Source organism: Grus americana, chromosome 2 (assembly GCF_028858705.1).
Source record: "Grus americana isolate bGruAme1 chromosome 2, bGruAme1.mat, whole genome shotgun sequence".
In the NCBI taxonomy this organism is placed as follows: Eukaryota; Metazoa; Chordata; class Aves; order Gruiformes; family Gruidae; genus Grus; species Grus americana.
Genome location: NC_072853.1, coordinates 61,969,386 through 61,991,432, shown reverse-complemented (window position 1 = coordinate 61,991,432; position 22,047 = coordinate 61,969,386). Strand labels below are relative to the sequence as shown.

At 34.9% G+C, this 22,047-nt stretch overlaps 1 protein-coding gene across 4 annotated transcripts in view; it reads left to right on the top strand.

Moving 5' to 3' along the window:
- Positions 1-21,297, top strand: part of RTTN (rotatin) — an 85,235-nt gene extending 63,938 nt beyond the window's left edge. For 3 of the 4 annotated variants that reach the window (XM_054817477.1, XM_054817476.1, XM_054817475.1), the window contains 12 exons: positions 249-402; positions 568-705; positions 1,627-1,838; positions 5,457-5,562; positions 7,811-7,905; positions 11,492-11,569; positions 13,009-13,135; positions 14,933-15,132; positions 17,007-17,274; positions 18,566-18,669; positions 19,033-19,102; positions 20,837-21,297. In XM_054817477.1, coding sequence (XP_054673452.1) covers positions 249-402; positions 568-705; positions 1,627-1,838; positions 5,457-5,562; positions 7,811-7,905; positions 11,492-11,569; positions 13,009-13,135; positions 14,933-15,132; positions 17,007-17,274; positions 18,566-18,669; positions 19,033-19,102; positions 20,837-20,919 — 1,635 coding nt within the window. In that variant the 3' untranslated portion in view covers positions 20,920-21,297. Of the gene's footprint in view, positions 1-248; positions 403-567; positions 706-1,626; positions 1,839-5,456; positions 5,563-7,810; positions 7,906-11,491; positions 11,570-13,008; positions 13,136-14,932; positions 15,133-16,025; positions 16,597-17,006; positions 17,275-18,565; positions 18,670-19,032; positions 19,103-20,836 lie in introns of those variants that run through there. The other variant, XM_054817478.1, reaches the window with a different exon arrangement.
- The last annotated feature ends 750 nt before the right edge of the window (positions 21,298-22,047 follow it).

The following is a 22,047-nucleotide window of genomic DNA, read 5'->3' as shown; positions in this document are numbered from 1 at the left end:
CTTTATTCTTTGTCACTAGAAAATTGATTATGCACATGTGTTTCCAGACTAGGAATTTGTTTAATCTTCTACAGTAAAAATTAGGAGAACAATTTTTTATTTATATCCTATTACTTCTTTTAAGTGGTGTATATTAATTCAAAATGTTATGAATCAGTTGAGGTAATGTGAGTATTTAAATTAAAAAAAAAAAGTGGAAGGTGCAAATATATGGCTTGATTTCATATCTTTTTAAAAATATTTAACAGGTACTATTACTACTTCAATACTTGTCATCTGTGTCCAGGCTTCTGAAATCATGTTTATTGGTGGACTCTCAGCTTGTACTCCAGGATGAACTGTTGAAACCTTTCTTGGGAAATACCTTCATGATTCTCGCCATTCGCCCCACAGATGGGTTAGGTAATGAGGTGCTTTGTTTCCAGTTATAGCCAGAGGCAGGTCTTCATTTACATACCGCTTTCATTTAAATTGACACTTGTTCTCAGGCTTAGCTATCCAGGTTTGTGCACATGTGGCTTGATGTTGGTTTTTTTTGTTGTTGGTTTTTTTGTATTATCTTTTCAGATACCGAGTTAACAACTGTACTTCATGAGACATGGGTAGACTTTTACAACTTTCTAACTACATTGTTGTGGAAGAGTGGCCAAATATCTTTTCCATCTGTGGCAGCAGCCCTTGCAAATCATTGTACAGCAATAATTGGTAATAACTATTCTTGGATGGGTTTTAACCTAGCAACTAATAAGTTAAATAAATAAATAGAAAAGAGGGGCATTCCTGTTTAGATGCTATTAATTACCAATGACGTATCCAGAATGGAAACGAAATGTGTCCAGAGCTTGACTGACTTTTTCCCTTAATCGGATTTTATAACTCTTATCAGATTAACTTTTGAATTGCCAGATAAATTCACAAGGTTTGTTTGCATATATGTGTTAGTGATTCTAGTTGTAAACCTTAACCAAATATGACACCTTTGAGCAGAGCCTGAAATGATCCCTTAGCACTTCATTTTTTTGCTTTTTTTTTTTATATCTTACATAAAAGGAAAGCAAAGTTTTGATGGGAGATAAGAGATAGGGGAATTCAAGATTATTTTACAGGATTTTGTTTGGTTTTTAATTATTCCTTCATTAGTCAAGGCTCTTGGTCACCAAGATTCTCTGACATGTTTCGATACTGAAGCATGAGCATAGTCCACTCAAGCTTGTGATTTCAGCTAGGTGCATGTTAAGTGATCTGGTGAATCCAAATCCAATTGCACATAAAGCAGCTGATGGGTACTGTTGGTATTATAATGTAAGCTGTTGAATAAAGGGAGGAGAGTTCAGAAAATTGTCAAATGAGTGATTTAGCAAATGAAAATTGCTTTTTTTTTGTTTTATAGTAAAATTAGTGCAGAGCAATTAATTCATTCAAACCTATAAAACTCAGACTTTTCTTTCTTAGACTTTTAAAAACTTGTTAAATGCATAGAATTTGTAGAATTCCTTGTGCAATGTACAGTTATAGCTGCTTCTTGGCTCACACTCTTTCTTTGATAAGTCTTTCTGATTTCTGAAGCATTTAAGCTGTATTCAGAATGAAATATAAAAATTTCTATTTTGCTGTTTATCCTTTCAGATACTATTTGTGATTATATTCATCTGTCAACCACATATCCTGCTTTATATATGGCTAGTTTACAGTTCCTCTCTGTCCTTTTGAATGAAGAAGGAAGACGACAGCTCCAAGATAAAGAGGGTGTATGTCAGAATCCAACTATTAGCTTTCTTCTGGATCGTGTTGAAAGATGCCAGGCATCAGTAACTCAACTTACTGCATTAATTATTCAGGTATTTGAAATTTAACGATATGACTGCAGGATATGCTTTTGCATTTTTGTATTTTGTTAAAAAGGAATATAGTTACCTAATAAAAAAATCTATACAGTTATAAACCAAGACATCTTTAATTTGAGACAACTATTGCACTCATTTTTGAAATTCATTTAATAAGCAATAAATTAATAAACAATTGCAAAGAAGCAACTTCTAGGAAGTGCCTTGCAAGGCAATTATGTTGCAACAACATGGTATGAAATCTTATGTAGAGAAGATGATACATAGGTAGAGTATGTTTGGCCACACTGATACATGTTTTTTTCTGCTTTTGTAATGCAATGCGATTTTTAACATTTGAGACGTAGTTATCCCCAATGTAAATGACAGCATTGTGGTTCTTAACAGCTGGCTTCGTAAAAATTGTGAAACAAAATGAATCACTGAGCTGTCTAGTTCATTCCCTGATAGCGTAAGAAGAGTGTTGTTGCACTGTTTTTTCCAACATAGTTTTAAGTTGGCCAGGTAGTGTATTTTCACTAATTCTTTTAGGATCTTGTTGCCCGACATGATATGTATTGATGACAAGATGTTTTTTTCTAGATACCTGTTCTGAAAGTTGTGTCTTAATGTGTTCTCATTATTCTTATTTATACTTTTATATACTCTTCTAAATGATTTCTTCACCTCCTTTATACTTACATCCTTCACTTATTTACAGACTGTTAAAATATCTGATATTACTTAGTAATAAGAAAACTTATATGTGAAATTTGTGTCTAATTTATTTGCTTTCACAAATTGATTTTTTATCTATATACTCATTGTCCTTTAATTATGTGCAGTTTGTCACTGTAACCATAATAGTGATCCATAATTAGAAGTGTAGTGTTTGTCTGAGATGCACATTTCATATAATATAATGCAGCTTATGATTTCTGATGTTCTGGAGTCAGTGTCTTGTAATTATTTTTTTGTAAGAATCATATTTAGTACTATTTTGCTATGTAAAACATTATTTTTTCAACACATATTAGTGCATATTGGATGGCATGACCAAAATAGTGCTATCTTAGTATCACTTCATCTCCTTCCTTCCTACGGTTGCTGAATTCTTGTAGCGTAACCTCAGTCCTACCAACACTTGTCCTGATCTAGCTAACATCTGTCACATAACCTGTGTTCCTTTGCTGCTGTGTTGCACCACTGTGGCTGTATAGCATTTACTGGGGCATAGCGTTCTGTACACTGAGAACCTGGTGTCTTTTAGGGAGGAGAAACTTCCTAAGAGGATCCTTCTTGGCATCACTGTATAGGCCCCTAAAACTAGAATACCCTATCACTTTGGCAGTTAATTTCAGATACCTTCAGTGCATAAAGTTTTCCTGTGAGGACATGGTTTTCAGAGACTTTGACAGCAAAACAGGGGCACTTCACTGAAATCCCATAAATTGCTAAATATCCCGTTAGGTTTTTATATTTAATGCTTATGTATGTGCCTAAAACTGACTGTGGCACAAAAAATGCAATTGCATGAAAGTATGTCAGATAAAGACATGTTGTGTTGTAAATCACATTCCTCTGTTTTTGTGGAAGTATACGTAGCTGATTACCAATCTTTCCAGCAAAAAGTGACGAGTCTTATGGTGACAGCAGAAAAAGTCTATACAATGAAGAATTAACTGCAGCCAGGCCAATGAAAGTACATCATACACTGTGACATAGTTTGAGTATCATGAGAGATACTGTCTTTTAACGTGCTCTTTAATGGTTCAGAGCTATAGATGGACACTGCATTTTGTTCATAAAAGAGCTCAAAAGATAACCTGTGCTCTCTGGGGCTTTATAATACTTGAAAGGGATATAGCTGCTATGATCTCAAAAAAAACCCCAACCCAAAATTAGGAAAGAAACAGCTTTAGTTTTTTAGAGCAGAGTACCTATATTTATTAACTTCCCACCCCCATGGTCATTGAGAGGCAGCTGAAAGAGGAGCCCATAGGATGTAAAGTAAGCTATTTAAAAAAAAAACCAAAAAAACCACAAACCAAAACCACACAACCTAAAAGATTTAAATATGATCTTTCTTCAAGAAAAGCACTCAAGCAAGTAATTGACTAACATAGAAAAGGCTGTGAGAGAGAATTTTCAAACACTCATCTCCATTAATCATCCTAATTACATAAAATCTACAGATGTGATATGCAATGGCAAATGCTAACTTAGGACCAAGTCTGCAGGTGTGAATATTAGCAGCCTAGGTCCTAAATTAGTATGCATTATTGCATACAACCAATTTGTTAAATGCACATGCTGACTTTGAAATGTTTTGGTGCTTTTGTATATGTAAACTTTAACCCTTGTATACACATTTTCAACATCAGAAGTAAAAGTAATAAGAAAACCATAATCCATACATAAAGTCTGAAAATTAGGCCCTGCCTAATTGGGCAGGGGTGTTGGTTTTTTGGGGTTTTTTTTGTTTGGGTTTGCATTGTTCTGGTTTTTGTGGGTGTTTTTTGTTTTGATAGGGGTTTTTTGTTGCTTTTTTAAGTTATTTTTTTAAGTTATTAACTTACTAATCTTCATCTCTTGACCTTTTCTCTCCTAGTTACACTGATCACTTCTATAAGTGATAATCCTAGAGCATACATTGATATTTTATTGCATTTTAACATTTAGAAAATTTTTTAGGCAATTACTAGCTAGAGGACTGAAGCCAATAAAAGGCTGATATATGTGGTGTATGTACAGGTGTAACATATGAGGTCCTGTGGCTAGGTACTCAAGAGATTTCTGTCTGAAGTATAAGTTTTTCTTAAGATGCTGTATTTTTTACTAATTTTAAGATATGCTTTTCTTTCTACTATGATCCAGCAACAGTTCTTATTTTACTATATTCTTCTGATTACAATACATACCATTTTCCATTCTATTGGATGTCAGTATTAGAATTATATTTTAGGGAAAATTGCTAGATGAACAAAATTCTCTAGTGGATAATATGTAAAGCACAGACAGCTCCACGTCTTTCAACTATCTTGTTATATGACTCCAAATAAATATTCCTTTGAAAGCACAGAGATTGTATTTATGTTATTAGAAATACAGTGATGCTCACAAAGGCCTCACAAAAATAAGACAAACTACCATTTTTCTCTAATCTAAAAAAATTATCCATGTGTCAGTGATATTTTTATTCTAAAGAATTTCACTGATATTTAATGTGTCCTCTTCATCATTGTGTTGAAGGAAAGTGAGATTGCACTAAAAGCATGTCAGTGGATTGTCTGCAATAGCAAGCCTGAATATAGGAAAGGTCTGAAATGCCAGGGCTGGGAATCTAGGCTTTGGGAAGGTAGAATGTTAAGAAAAGAGTAAGAGGAGTGGGCTTAGGAGAAAAAAAAAAAAATTTTTTTTCTTTTTTAAACATTGTAATTAGAAAAAAATAATTAAGCACTTGAATGCAGACAGACTGTAAACATGAATGTAGAGAGGGAGAACTCTGGATAGGAATATCGTGATGAATCATCCAAATGAAAATATAGACTATGACAACATATTTATAGATATGAATACTATTTTTAATATGGTTATTTTTTCATTTTGATAATGAAATTGCATTATATGTAGGTCTGTGAAAGAAAGTCTTCGAAGGATGTGCTGAAAGAAGTTGCTACAAATGCATTGCTGTCTCTGTTAGCTGTCAGTAAAAATGCCCAGAAATGTGCTTTGGAAGGTGAGCATTTCAAAATGTATGTTAAATCAAATGCTTGCGGGTGTTTTATGTATTTTTTAAATCATAATGTTTTCTGTCAAAATAAAAGACTTAGTTTTCAGTGGCATTTTTTGCAGATTTTTTACAGAGAAAGCTTATTAATAATTCAAGTTTTCAGCTATAGATTAAATATTATGCTGTAGCCAGTCTAAAATTTTGCGGTGAAATCACGGATCTGTGTTAGTGAGAAGAGACCTGTGAGCCAGTGTCATATTCATACATTTGAAACTGGACATTTTGCACTGGCATTATCTTCCATTTCATGTTTCATGCAATGCCAATGCATGTTTGTAGGTGAACGTATACCCTGTGTTCTCAGTTCTGGCTGTACCTAGAGACGAGGAGACTTATTTTTCTGAGCTTTGTTCTCCCCTGCCTCTTTGTTTGTTTCTTCCCATTTTACAGTTTAAGTAGGACCTTCTCCCCTTGCAAAACCTGCCTACGGTTTTTACAGTGGTAAAACAAAAGTAAAAAGCTAATCAAAGGCTTTTTGTGCCCACTAAAATACAGGGGACACTGGTTAATTTGCATATGTCATGTATCATGCATTTAATACCTGCTCATCAGCCCAAGTACAGTTTGTCTTGGGTGCTTTCTTGTTACTTGCATCTCTGTGTTGGTTTGTACGGTCCTTAAACCTACTCTACACTGAAATAGCCTAGATGTAGCTGTTCAGTGTCTGATCCTAATAGTGGCAGAAAACTCAACTTCACATCCTATGGTATATACCTACTTTCTGCTCTTTCCCAGTGTATTGGTGGTCTGCTCAGCCCTTGCTTCAATCCGGGTTCTTCTGTTGAACACCCACTAGATCATCTAAGACCTGACTTCCTGTGAAGGCACTACCGGTGCATGAAGTGCATCACATTCTGTGCTAGAGCAGCCTTCAAGTCATCGTTGCTGTGATGCAACACAAATCCTAGAGAAGAGGAAGGAAGTTCTGGGGTTCAAATCAATGTTCTGAAGATATCTGTAGCTCTAACATGACCTGTTCAGCTCTTAAGGACTACTTTTTAAGATAAAAATGCAAAGTCCTGCACCTTTACAACAACCCCTGACAGCAGTACAGGCTGACTAGGCAGCTGAAAAGGACCTTGAGGCCTTGGTAGGCAGCAAGCTGGATGTGAGAAGACTAACAGCATCCTGGGCTGTATTAACAGGAACATAGTATATCGAGGGGAAAGGATTATCTTTCCTCTACTTAGCACTTGTTAAACCAAATCTAGAATAATGCATCCAGTTTTTGACCCAGTAGAAGAAAGACATCAACAAACTGGAGCAAGTTCAGCAGGGGGCCAGCAGGGTTGTTGTGTCCACCTCTGCTTAGAAAAGAGGCTGAGGGAACTGGCCTTGTTCACCCTGGAGAAAAGAAGGTTTTCATAGGACCTAATAGTAGCCACTTTGTACCTATGAGGTTTTGAAGAAGGCATAGGCAGGTTTTTCACATCAGTGCAGGATGAGAGAGAATGGATGTAAATTGAAGTGTGAGAGTCAGACTGGCTGTAAAAAAAAAAATGTTTCCCCATTGAAGGCAGTCAAGCAGTGGATCAGGTTGGCTAGATATATTGTGCAGTCTCTGTCTTCGGACATTTTCAGGACCCAACTGGATAAGGCCGCAGGTAAACCTTGCCTGATCTGCTTTGAGCAGGAAGTTGGACTATATGACTATCTCTTCCAACTCAAATTATCCCATGAGCCTATGATCTTGTAATAAATTAAAGACTCTAGATCCCAGGAAGAGAGCGTAACTCAACATTTTGCACTTGAATTACTTGAACGTTTGCTTTCCTTTGTCTCACCTCAGATGCAGCGAATCTGCTGCTGTTAAAGAAGAGTTGGGTAAGGTGAATGCATGCCCTAACCTCTTCAAGCTTGTCTTCTAGGCAGTGTTGTTGAAGATGCCCTGAAGAGTTATGAGTTGCTATCCTCTTCCTCCCAAATCATCCTCCCCTCTCCATCTTATCAGTCCTTCCTTTGGGCATTCCTCTCACAGGACTGTTGCAAGGATTCAAATGTATTCTTGCTTCTTGAGATTGTTAGTTACTTCTGATATCAAGAAGATAATATATTATGAACTCACAGAATTTGGACATCTAAATCCTTAAATCTCAGTGCAGGAGGAAACAGTAATCAAGGTCATTACAGGAAAGATATTTTATATTTTTGATTCTGAATGAACTTCAAAATGTTAATATTTTTTGTCTTCCAGTTGACCTGATAGACAGCTGCATAGAAAACATGAAGCATATTCATGCACAGCTGAATTTGGATTCCTTGAAGCCTGGGAAAGCACAGAAAAAAAAGGTAACTATAAAAAACAAAAGACTGACATAAGATACTTTCCAGTTCTTTTTTGTTTGTTTTTGTGTGGTTTTCTTTTTTTTTTTTTTTCTTGAGATGGATACTGTTGGTATCTGTCATGGGTGAGACTGAGTAAATGACAACTTGTAGTGGGTCTGGATACTGGGTCTACTTTAAGATTCAATGATTTTAAATCTTTTACCAACTTGATTATCTCACACACTTGCTCTCCCACCCAGAGTTATGTTCACAAGGTCTCAACTTCCTTTTCCACCACAGAGGTGATTGCCGGTTCAGGAAAGTCAGGCAGAAAATCACATCAGTTTGTGCTTTACACCTGCTCAGTTACCAATTTTGGGTGTTACTGGCCAAAACCCCTGGGAGTGCACTGATGTTTGTTGTCATGCAACTCTCTGGTATCCAGGATCTTCTCCCACTTGCAGGATCATTGCTCTGTCCAGGATCTTCACATTGTTCTTTTTGGGCCCATTTCTTTCTTTCAGAGACTCTTTCTTTTCAGGAACAATTATTTTTTGCCACCAGGTTTTCTTTCCAGAACTCTAAGCTCCTGTTTACCTACTCTGAACAATCTATATGCAAAGTACAACACATGATCAGCCTCTGAATTAGTGGGTCTGTCTCATGTCTTTTCATTAACTGGAGGGTTCAGGACTTCCCACTTTTAGTCCAGGTTATCACAATTAGCAACTACCCCATTCTGGTTGAAGCCAGCAACTAACAGGCTTCTGATTGAAAGTTCAAAAGTTCAGTTTTGGACATTCACACACATATGCATTCATCTGTTGGTCCCCCGTCAGTGCTCGCAGTTTATGATATTTATTTAGCCTACAATAATATCTAAGAGTACTGTGTTGTTTTCAAACATAGTTGGACTTTCAGCCTTGACGTCATGGCCCTATCCGATGCAGCTAATTTTTCCCGATCTTGTTTCCACAACAATAATTTTTCTGTTTCTCAGGTTTTCTTTCTCAGTGTCTCTCAATCAATGCCAGCCATTTTATTTTTTTCTGTTCCTATACCAGTCATTCTCTCTCCCACCCCAAAACCAGTTCCACTCTGCTTGCACATGCAAGTCACAGTTTTTTATTCTCTACCTTCTCATATTATCTGGCTTCTAATTCTAATTCTCTTTTTCTGTCCTCCTGTGTGCTTGGTCTGGATGTCTTTGTCTCTTGTCATCAGACTCAATTGTTCCTGGCTTTAACGTTCTTTGAGGTTTTTTTACCTCATTCTTGGGCTCCTTCCACTGCCTGTACTCCTAGTTTCTTCTTTCCATTCACAATTTCTTTGTTTAGCCTTGTTTTAACCTCCCTTCCAGTTGTTCCAGACTCTCATATCACCCAGCTCTTCCTTACCACATCTAGATATAGATTGTTTCTTACCATCATACAACAGTTTCATAAGACTTTTGTTGCGATCTGCTTGTTTTCTAGCATTTTCATCTAAGAATTATTAAAATACAGACACAACTTCTGCTGTCAAGTTTGGTATCTTGTCCACTCCTACATAAAGCAGAAATTGCAGAAAACATCTTCCTGCAGGGTATTTCTGCATTGTTTGAGCTCAGTAGTATTTTTCTGTGACGCATTGGCACAAACCAACATTAGCCTTGATTTGTGAGAGTGTGGAACTGTGTTTTATAACTGTGAGCTCTTAAAAGAATTTGAGTTTGACCCTGACATTTGAAGGCTACAATATTTTTTCTTGAGATCTCCTCAACACATTTATTATCCCTTCTTCAAGGGGTGGAGGCTGAAAGGTCTCCTGCCCTGATTATGGTCAGTGAGGTTGAAGTCAGCTGGTTCTTTATATTTCTTGGGTTGAGAAGGGGGAAACTGGGTACATTTACTCCTCTGCTAAACGTACAAGGAATTTAAAACTTGAAAGAAATTGAAGGAAAGGAGCCTCTGAGAAAGGTCAGAAAGATTGTTTATGTTTAATTAAGAATTCTTTGAAAGAGATTTTTGCAAAAGACTTTGTGGCCGATTTCCTGGCTGAGCTGGGAATGTAGGTTGCTACATCGTATGTAAGCATGCTGTACATTATATGTAATGCATAACAACAAGCAATCTAGTTTCACGTGAGGTGAAACTGAGACATTGCTTTCACAGTCAGATTTAGCTGATTATTCACAAAACTGCCCCTCAGCCTACTTCGAGGCACAGCTCTCAAAGCGAAGTTATCAGAGGTTCTTTTCTTAACTTTCTTTTCTGTTGGGGAAAAATGTGTTTGATCTAGCTTCATTCTCAGGGCAACCGAAGTACCTGAGATTCCTTTTCTTTTACAATAATTACAGTCATGCTAACCAAGGGCATGAAAAGTATTAACAAATAGCCAAGCTTTCAAAAAAAAAAAAAGCCACTCAAAGAGGACCTTATTAAAATCAAGATATCCTAAAATAAATAAACAAATAAAAACAGTGCCATCAACATAATCCATAACTTTTTCAACCTCCTACAAGTTTACACGTTAAGAATAAGTTGTTGCTTGTGGCATTTTATGGGATTTAGTGCTATTTGTATTTATTAAATACATTAATACATATAGAAGTTCTTGAAGGAACTTACTAGAGTTAGCATTTTATTTAGTTAAAAATGAGACAAGCCACTCAAAGTGTGTTTGTGATGATGACTTGTGTATTTCTTTCATCTACTACACCTGACTTTCATTACCTTTTTTGAGCTAGACTTTTACTTCATCTCTAAATGTCGTCAACTGTACATGATATGATTTATAAGCGAGCATTGTTGCTTTACATTGCCCAAGATTAAGCATGAATCCTATTTCACATTTTTGTTCCTTTATCCTTGGTAAAACAGAAATAGTCTCCTGTGGTGAACAAACTTAGTGGAATTTGATCGTCTTTCACACGTGGTTTAGTATGTCAACCATACAGAAGTGAGGTCAGCCATCATTAGTCTTTTAATGTCACAGCACTATCATGAAGATAGGTATTTTGTTTATTTATTCTATAGTACCCCACTGTCCAAAGGTCTGTATTTATCTTTGTAATATTCTTATCAAGTTGGAAACTATTCCTGTTATTAAGGATAGGGAACTAAGACACTGAGAATATAAGGATGGATTGGTCTGACCAAATGTAAGAGATCTGCAAGACAGAGATAGTTTATCCTTGTTTTTATCCAAGGAAGAAAAATAGGTGCTTCTAGGTAGTGATTCATTTGACTTGTTTTAGATGTCTGCTTTAGGATGGAACAAATACCTAGAAAGTGTTCCCCCCCGTTCTTCATTAGTTGTAAGAGAAATGGAGCTCCACATTGCAGGTCTCTGCATTTACCCAGATTAGCGCTCCTAGAAAATAGTATCTGTGGGTTATAAAGAGAGATGAGGATGACTCCAAGTGACTTTTTATAAATGTCTTTAGTATACATGTTTAAAGCTAGCTGAGATTAATCCTACCTGAGATCAGAAGGAAACTCTGTTGAAGAGATGTGACCTGAATGTTGATGCCTTAGATTTGTACCTGTCCTTTGAAATCTCTTTCTTCCTTGTACAAAATTAATTCTGGTCTTATGTTGATGATCTTCAAATATTTTTCTCTGGATAGGAGGAAAACCTTATCAAGCAGTTACGGCGTTCTATGCAGCTCCTCAGAAACTGCCTCTTTCAGAATGAAGAATGCAAAGTAAGTATTCTTATATTGAAATAATATGAGCACATTCAGTTAGTGAATGAAGATAATTTTTTTTCTACTTTGAAATTATTTTCAAGCTGGCTAAATTTAAGCTTGATAATGGCAAGAAACACTGCAAATATTATTATTATTCCCACCTCCTAAGAATATTTCATACATGCATTAGGAACTCAATGTTCACATTGAAACATCATCTTCCAAAGGTTTCAGATGCCTATCATCCTTTATACACACTTCTGCTTTGCTTAAATCAATAATTCCAGTTTTCAAAGCATATAATGTGAAAAATGGATGTGGAGAAAAGCATGATGCCACAAGAAAGGCACGCAAGAGATACACTTCACATCTTTCCTCTCCTTATTCCTCTCTCCTTTTTTTCTTTCCCTTTCTGAAAGAAAAAACAACAAACAACAAACCTTAAATAATAATTTACCAGTTACTTTTCTTTGAGTTAAATTCCACTAATCCTGAAAAGCACAGTTTTGGTTTCATCTTGATTTTGGTTTTGGGTTTGGGATGGGTTTTTTTTGCTTTTCATAATTTTTCTTGCTCAGAATCTTGTTTTGAATTTCTTCTTTTCATTTCATATTCTTTGTCTTTTTCTCTATGCTTTTCAATTTCTTTTCTATTTAATTTCTTCTGCCAACCTCTTTTTTCCACGGGGGAAAAAATTCTACATTACTTTTTTTCATTCTTTCCTGTATTCTTTCTTTCTTATCACTATTCTTCCTCTTTCTTATTGTGGATATACCTTTCACACATTTCCATTTTTTCTTTCACAGTTTAATTTGTCTTGGCATTGTGATACAACTTGTGTTACTTTTAGCAAATGCATTGCTGGAACCACAAGATTTCCAGACTTTCCAGAAGTAGCCCTACTGAGGACATGTGTTAGCATCTTTTTTGAATACATAACACCACACAAATTATGGGCCTGAATAAGCCATTTGGTTATCCCTAAGGTCCCAATAACTTGGTTGTACCATAATCTCAGATAATCATGGAATATTTTTCTTGTTTTGATCAGGAGTCTGCAGAGACAGTTGCTTAGAGGAGAGGAGGAGGTTGCTGTTGATAACTGAAGTTTTCTGTTATTTGCTCTGTAGAAATGCACTCTTCTATTTCCATGCTTTTTAGTTCCAATAATTAGTTTACTTGAAGTAGAATAAAACTTTAGGATAGGGAACTCTTGAACAATCACAGTTGGAATGAATAAATCTTTACTTTTGTTTGCATGTGTCTCTAATAAAAACATGTGTGCTGGTTTTGACTGGGATGGAAATGAGGGTGTCAGTTCTCTGTGTACAATCTTTTAAAGCAAACTGATGGGACACAATAAGATAAAAATATGCTTTTCTCACTCTATTTGTATTTAATTTTCAAAGTATTTTATAGTATAATAGTTTAAATTCTTCCTCATGTTCTCGTAGATGGCAGCACTCAAAGCTCATCTTGTTCCTGTTCTGCATTCGCTCTGGCCGTGGTTTTTAATAGACGACTCCTCAATGCAAATAGTTCTGCATTTGCTTTGCGTCTACACTGCAAACTATCCTGCAGGTATAAGAGTCACGCTATGATGTAATACATCAAAATATTTAACCAGAATAATTAAGACAGAAAAGCATAATAAAGAGAAAATAACATTTATTGCTGCTCTAAGTAGTAAATATAAAAGCACTGATCCATCAAAGTCTATCAAGAGTTTTGATTTTAATAGATTCAAGACTTTTGTTCAGATCCTGTTTCAGTCTGTTGGATTTAGCAAGAGTACAATTGTATTAAAGGATTAAAGAGCATTTAATTCAAGCCATTATGTTTGAAGGTTACACTGAAAGTCCTGCCAAACTGAATAGTGTACTGTAGAAATACTACTCTAGGAATTCTCTCACAGAGCACACTGTGTCAGTACTTTATACAGTTTGTACTTCAGCCCTTATTGAGAACGTTCTGGTTTTGAAATATTCAATAGTCTAATTTAATTCTGTATTAAATTTCTTCCATTTATTTATGCATTGGGCTCAGTAGCTTGTATTTGTATCTTTTTCATAAGGATTCTCCTCTTCATTTGCGGAAACCCTTTATTTCCATTGATGAGTAATTATCCCCACTACTGGAAGCCTGTTCTTCTTTCTAGTATGAATTTGTCTCATTCCATATCCTGGTTATAGACTCAGATAATGATTTGCTAGTAACTTGAAGAGACATATAAGTATCTGTTGATTTCTCCCTGTCAAGATACCATAAAAGAGTTAGCATGGTTAAAATATATTAACTGAACAGTCTGTGAGCTTTTTTTACCCTCTTTTAAGTTAATATCTCCAGACCTTAAATGAGCTTGTGATGCTTTTTTTTTTTTCATAAAGACTTTTTTTTTTTAATATGGACTGAAGAAAGGTCAAATATGTGTTAGTCAACCACAGGATATAAAATTAAAATGTAATATCCTGTGACGTGCTGGAAATGAAACTGAAATTCTGATGGTCTTTCTTGTTCCTTAACTCTGAGTGACTCTAGGCTGCATTTTTAATTTTCCTTGCTAGTTAAGAGCAAGTGGTTTTAGATGAATCATGTTTTTTCTTTCTGTTTAGAATAGATGGCTTTTGAGGTGACCCAAACTTACCTACTCTGAACTGGTTAACCACTTCCCCTTAGTGTTGTCAGACAAAAAAATGTATGTAGAGGTTTGTAACAGTTAAAAACTGTCTCATTTTTATTTACTTTTGCCATGTAAGAAGTTAGCGTTGTTGCAGATGGCAAGTGCCACTAAATCAAAAGGTATATACGCATATTTGTGAAGTATGTATGCATATTTGTGCACAAACTTAGTTGTTCCCTGCCGCTGTACTAATTTGAGCTTGTCGCTCTGTAGCATAGGATTTTGCATGCTACTGTTGTACAAGGTAATGACAGATGCAGACAGTGCTTTTACTTCTCAGAAAAATATTTTAAGAAACTTATTAAACCTTTCATAGAGACCTCTTTTTCCGAACTGGTTTCAGAGGGTCTCTGCAGATTCTAATGCCAAATAATTGTATAGTGCTTTAAACATAATGTTCTGGGTTTTAAGGAGAGTTTCTGAGACGGAGCAATGTCTTCTCTTTAACAGCAGAATTGCCTCTTAGATTTTAGAACAGTAGACACCTGTTTCTGTCAACTGTCACATTGAGGCACAGTTCTATTCAAAGCATGTCCTGTTGACTTCACTGTGGTTCAAAGAAGAAAAAAACCAAACAATCCTTTCAAAAGGCTCATCTCAGTCTTTGAGCTGTTAGACCACTCTTTCTGTGGGTTTGGGGGGTTTTTTGTTAATATATATGTGCATTTATCGTATGATAAACTTTTCATTTCTTTAAGGTTGTGCTTCGCTTTGTTGGGCCAGTAGTGGACAATCATCGCTTCCATCTGCACGAAGTGCAGCTGGCAATTCATTAATGCATAACATCTTGAAACTGGCTTCCCAAGTGTCAAATGATAACAGCCCAATTCAGCAGGTGGTCTTTTGTCTTCTTTCTAACCTTGCTCTGTCTCATGACTGCAAAGGCATTATTCAGAAGGTAAGTAAGTAATATTCTTGATTTTAGCAATATGATGGATGCATTTTCCTTTTTAATAAACCCTTGTATTTCAATATGGAGTGTCTTGTTATTATATAGAGATGCTTCTGTGAGAATCAAAACCAGTGCATCTCCTCAGTTAGTTATGCTACTGTTCCCTAAGTGCAGCATGTAATTCAGTCTTATTCATAGTCTGGACAGAAACAGCATATGGAACTACACAATTTTTGCTAGAGCTTTTTATAACCTCTCAGTTTCAGTGGGGTGTAAACATCTTAATACCCATATATATTGATAGCAATCACTACTGGATCATGAAAGTGAGCATACAGTAGAACAAACTGCATGTGAATAAACAAGAAATTAAACATTGTATAAAACATTAGGTATACGGTGTGAAATATAATCTTTATAAAAATTATAGTCTTAGGGAAGGTGTCCTACATGTCAGTAATTGGCTGTTAGGTAGTAGTCTATTCTTACTATATAAATATAAGTACTGTCTTTTCCATTTTTAATTTGTATATTGAATGATCCTTACTCTATTTCATCAAATGTTCTTTGAAAATTCTGTTTGTTTTAAATTTAATTTTGATCATTTAAATAAATTTAACACCTTGAGACAAGAAGTCAAACCATGTAGAAAACAGCTATAGTGGTGACATGATAAAACTAGCTAACACGACAGAAATTATGAAAAATGTGTTTGTTTTTAGGATCTTTTGTAGTAATTTAATAATTACAACAATTTCAATTTACATTAACAATGTTCTGTGCTTGGACCTAATTACCTGCTAGAAAAGGCAGGGAGAAATATGATTTTTATATGGTGCTAATTACGTAAAATCTGGTCATACAGTTACAAAACTGCTGATACTCAAACTTTTTGATAGAAACGACGAGTTTGAGATCTTTTCTATGGTAGCTGTTCTGTTCTGTGAATTGTTTTGATTTTTGCTGTCTTCAGAGTTTCACTCTAGTGTGATGGTCTTCATTCGCTCTACTAAGCTCTGCTTTTATAAATGTAAGCAATGCTGAATTACTAAGTCCATCTATGAAAATGAAATTACCAATATTATATTCATGTGAAGAGAACTATAATGAGTTTATATGCTAGATTATTTGCTTTCAACTAGATGCCTGTATGTGGTGTCAAGGGTCAGTGAGGTTGGGAATATTTAGTCAAGGACTTTTTTCATCACAAGAATGTTATGTTAGAACATCTCCCTCTTGCAACAGGGGAATAGATTTTCACCTGCTCAGAATCTCCTTAAAGTGGTGGCAAACCCTGAGGTTGGAAAGCGGTAGCGTATGCCATATCAACACACAGATCTTTTTCTTCAAAGCTTACAAAAATAGAGGTCATTACTGTGACTGTCAGTGAGGGGGATGGGGTAGTTATGGGTCCCTTCCAACACGAGATACTGTATGATTCTGTGATAACTTTAACATTTACTAATAACACAAACAATAATAAATAAAGAATCAAGAATACGTGGGTTAAGTAATGCATTGATTCAGTTAAATTTCTTTTAGCTTATTTTTTGGGCAGAAACACTAAGTGCAAAGCAAAAAGCTTATGTAGTGGTGGGAATTAGCCTTTAAAGAAATACATTGTGGTTTAGGTATCTACACTGCATAAATTATTACAGAAGAAAATGTATTTTGCCATATTAACTTTTTAACCAATATGTGGATTCTTTTTTGTATGTAATTCTTTCAAAAATCCTTGACTAATAATGGGTTCCCTGAAATATGTAAATGAAACATTAGTACTAGTTTTTGGTCAAGTATACAGATTGGAAGGTCAAACAGCAGTGAACAAACCGTGGAATACTATAAATTCTAACATTCTTTTTTCTTTATTCTCACAGAGTAACTTCCTGCAGAACTTTTTGTCCCTTTCATTACCAAAAGGAAGTCATAAAAATCCTGGTAATGTGTCTACTCTTTGGCTAAAGCTGCTACTGAACATATCTTTTGGAGAAGATGGACAGCAGATGATCATGAAGATAAATGGGTTTTTAGACCAGATTGTGGAAATGTGTAAATACAAACACAAGAGCAGCCAACATCTAGCACTTCTTATTCTACATAATATATGTTTTAGTCCAACTAATAAACCAAAGATATTAGCCAATGGTAAGTATCTAAAGGGTATACAAGCTATTTTACTCTGAGAATATTGTGTCTTCCAAAATACCATATTTTCATTGCAATTTGGGTTACTGACCAAGAACTCAATATTGTTATTTAGAAAAGCATTTTTATAAAAAGTATTTTTGTAGAAGTAATTATAGAAACATATATTTTGGCAGAAAACAATTAAAATAAGAATACATAGCAAAAGGAAAAGCAAGTAAATAGTTTTAAAAAAATCAAGATTTATGGTGAGACTAATCATTTGAATATAGTAACACATTATGAATGAAAGGATTTTTTCAGTTTTCTCAAACAGCCAGTTTTTCCGGGGTGGGGTGGGGTGTGGTGTTGCAGGATTCCTTGTGTCGGTTTGAAATAATGTACTTTAGAAATTTTTTTTTTTAAATATTTTTACCATGGAAGTTCCTATCTTTCAGTTGGACAAAACCTTATTAGCTGCTGCAAGTCATGGGTGTTGAGACAAACTATTTTTTGTTCTGTCATGTGCAGAAAACATTTATGATAATGATAAAGTTATGATCATGGCATATATATTTAATGTAACAACATGAACAGAACTTTTTTCTCAGTTGTTTATAAAAGGCATATTTCTTTCTCCCATTTAATTGCATAGAAAATGCTCCTATCTTTGTTGAAAGTTCTCAGCAAGTTTTCCATAGTGTCCGTTCTTTTCATTTTTGTCCCCAAGCTGCTGATTTGCTACCTTAATTAAGCATACGTTATTCAGTTACATAATGTGTGACTTTTTACTATGAAGTGGACAAGCAGACTTCAAGAATCTGGCTTCAGAGCAAGGCTAGGAAATTAAGGCACCAATAGTGGGGTGGCAAATATTTCTCGTTGGTTACAAATCATTACATAATAAGTACTAAGGAAAATAGAAACATCTTAATTTTCATCCTGATGTGACTCCAGCTGTGGCTACTGGAAGTTATAAAACAGTTTCATGGCTTACTCAGCTGCTATGCGCAGCAGATGACTGTAACATGCATGTTTTATTACTGATGGCTTCGTTTTTTAGCATTGCTTGGTTTTGTTTTGCTATATTCTTTTCAACATTTCTTTCAATGTAGTCTGCCAATTTTGTGAGCGTATTTAAATTTAATTAATTTGATACTAAAGTTTCTGTAATTCCTCTGCCATACCAATACTTGTCATAGAAATAATTGTCCTCCAAGTATCAAAATACTGAGATGTGTAAATATATTTGTGTGCTTTTGATGATATTTTCTAGATGAGTGGGTTGGGTTTTTTTTATTTTTCTCATTAGATAAAGCAGTTTCAGTACTGTCTGCCTGTTTGGAAAGTGATAGTTGCACTGTTCGGAGAATAGGAGCAGCTTCGCTTTGGGCTTTGCTTCACAACTATCAGAAGGTTAGTATTTGAGAAATACTTGAAAAAATTGTAATGTTACTTTTATTATGCTGTAAATCATACAGTAACCTTTAAATAAAAATAAAGTTTGCAGCAGCAGTTCTGTTTTATTATTTTAAATAATAAATAGCTGCTCAGGTTAGGAGGTTAAACAACATGGTAAGGAAGCAGCTTGTTCTCTGCGATTTCTGACTGCTTATATAAATGCAATCTGTATGATGATGCAGTCATACGCTAATTCTAAAATTTCTGCATCTCACGTTCTGCTGAATTATTGTCATTTTCTAAACTTTGCTGTTAAATTGTGAGCATGTGGGGAAGAAAGTCAAGTAAGTGTATTTTATGTGTTTGTGTGTGCTACAGGCAAAAGTGACTTTGAAGAATCCATCAATAAGGAGAAGAATAGATGAGGCTTATTCTTTAGTGAAGAAAAGTAAGTCTTACTTCCAACTAATGCCAATTCTGTATTTTTCCATGAGGTAGATCATTAATACATTCCAATTTATATGATGACAATAAGTTTATGTTGTGCTACAAGTTTTTGAAATTATACTTTTATTTCTAAAATCATGAGTAGTTACATAGCTTATGGTTAGGCATCTTATAAATACAGATATAGGAAAAATGCCTCTTGGTTAGGAAATTATAAATAAGACCTCAGGTAGTTGCTGATGTTAGTTTGTAAAAAAGGTCTGATGGTTCTTGCAGAAAAATGCTTTTTTGTGCACAGTATGCTTCTGTGTTAATTCTTAAATTTAGCGATAAGAAAAATTGTTCATTTAGCATTGAGTTTGCTTAACAGTGCTCAACCTCAATGTGTTCAGCCACATGGAGGAGGGATCAGAACAGATCATTGTGCCAGTCTTAAAATGCTGTACCATGAGTTAGCTGACTTTCAGAAAGGCTTGAGTTTTTTACACAAGTAACTGAACATAACTATTATTCAAATAGTTACCGTATGATAGGTTGCTATCTTCAGCTCAAGAGCATTAATTCTGAAAGATGTTCAAACACTGGTCTGTAGCTGGAGCTTCAGTAACTAATAATGCGTTTATTGGTTGTTAGTCACATCACTCTGATCTTGCAAAAACATGTAAATGTCTCATTTTAAGCCAATGAGTTTTCCTACTGATTTTAATTGCTCTGTAAATGTATTCAAATAGGTTTATCAGTTGGGGGGCTTATAATACCCAGTTCCAGTAGTATTTTGCACAACAGAAGTGCCAAAAATTTCTGCCTAGATTGAACACTGTTTGTCAGTATCCTAATAAGAAGGAAATGTATTTTTGCTAGAACATCTCATGATGTTTCTTTTCATACTGTCAGCCAAATCCATTGATTTTTGTCAATGTACTGTTGTTTCAAACTCATCCTTTACTAAGTCAACTATTAAGCATAACAGAATGCAACACTTCATGTACTGATAGTGTGTTAATAAATAGATAAGTTTATATTGTTCTTTATAGCATAATTACCACTGATAAGAGACTTTTCAAAATATTACATTGGATCAACAAGGTAGAAATATGCAACTTTTACAGACTAGCACCTTGTAGCTTTGATCCCTATTTATTTATGTACTACTTTACAACATAAAGTCCTAGACTGAAAGATTGATTTTTTTTAAGTCAATAAACATTTAAAGATCAAAATATTGAGTATAAAAGATTTTATGCAATTGTAATTGTTACAGAGTACAGTCATAGGAAGTAAGTTATCATCTATATTTTCCTGCATTAAGGTTCTCAATTAGCCTACTCTATTAAAGCTTTGATCACTTTACAGTGATAATTGGGCCAAAATGGTAGATGGTTCTTCTGAGTACAAGTGGGGGAATTTTTCAACATATCTATTGTTATTTTTTCACCAGGAGAAGTTTGGGCAAGAACAAGGCATGGCCTCATTGTAACATAGTATAGTCAAACCTTTGTTTGTTACAACTAAGCAGGGGCTTGGAAAGCTGCTAAAAAAAATCTAGTCTTTTAAAACAAAACAAAAAACCCCAGACTTTGCAACGTACAGTATTAGTACTTGTTTTGCTACTCATAATGTAGAGGTTAAGATCATAAAATAGCATGATTTCTAGCAAGGCATTTGATACGATCTTTGAAAAAAATCACTTTATATACAACCAGAAGTTCAAATCTTGTTTTTTTCTTCCTTTTAGCTACTCCACAGCCAGAAGAAAATGAGCTACATGCCTACTATTTAAAATGCTTAGAGAATATAGTGCAGCTTCTTGATTGTTAATGATCATCAGATGACTTCTCATGTTGAAACTGGATGGCTTATTCAATGGGAGCCTGGAATTTAAAGAAAATACTTCTCATTCATGGATTTGTGGCAGCAGCATACATGCCATGGAAGAAATTTATGAAGCTTTTGAGGAAGGAGTTCATCACTTTGAATTGAAGAAATTGCACTAAATGTGGTTCAAACTATTTCTACTGTAATCCCAATGGGAAATTGTAATGATGCTACTATGTAAAGTATGTACACAGAAGGAGGAATGTACAGAGGAAAAGGATGTGAGAAATCAGTAATCTTCTTAAATTATGCATTGAAGTTGTTACTGTAAAGTATTAGAATTGCTGTTTTGGATTGGTCTTAATAAAGGGGTTTTTACTTGAGATCAGAATTTGTCGTCGGTGGATTGTATTTGGTAATGTTGCAGACGTGCACAGATTCAAGAACTGAAAATGTTTGCAGACGTGATGTGTTATACCTATTAGATATAGAACAGCAAGGTGTATGTTTTAGTTTTGAAGTTTCAGTTTTAGTTTTCAGTTCAAAATGCTGCATTTTTTTTTCAGATGCTAACAATTGACAATTGCTGATATTACAGGTGACAGTTATGTAAATATAGCAGTTTGTTCGGGATATGAGGTATGTGCATCATTTTTAGTTAGTTATGTTACAACGTTGTAGAAAATATTTGAAACATAATCTGTTGGTTTCCAATTTATAAGCACTTCAAATCTTTTTCTTGAGGCAAAAACCAGTCTGTTAGCCAGGCCTGTGTTTACTTTGAACTGTGTCAGGCGCTTTTCCAGTATTCTGTGCTAAATGAGTTTGAGAGAAAAATACATTGGTGCCTGAGCACATGACAGTTTTGCTGAACGTGCTCCTGAAATACCTAGCAGGGTTTTTAGATTTCCCTCAACACAAAGTTTTTGTTTTATGTCAGGGACATATAAAGGTGAGCAAATAGAACGCAAAATTTGGGTAACATCTCTAAAAGAGGTGTAGCAAGGCCATGTCTACCTGTAATTAGTCTTTTCTTCCTAAGCAGGTGATGAAAGTATTTTCCACCAACAGAGGGGATTGTTTTGTTTGTTTTGTGATTCTTCTAATGTGTGACTTGATATTATTCACCTG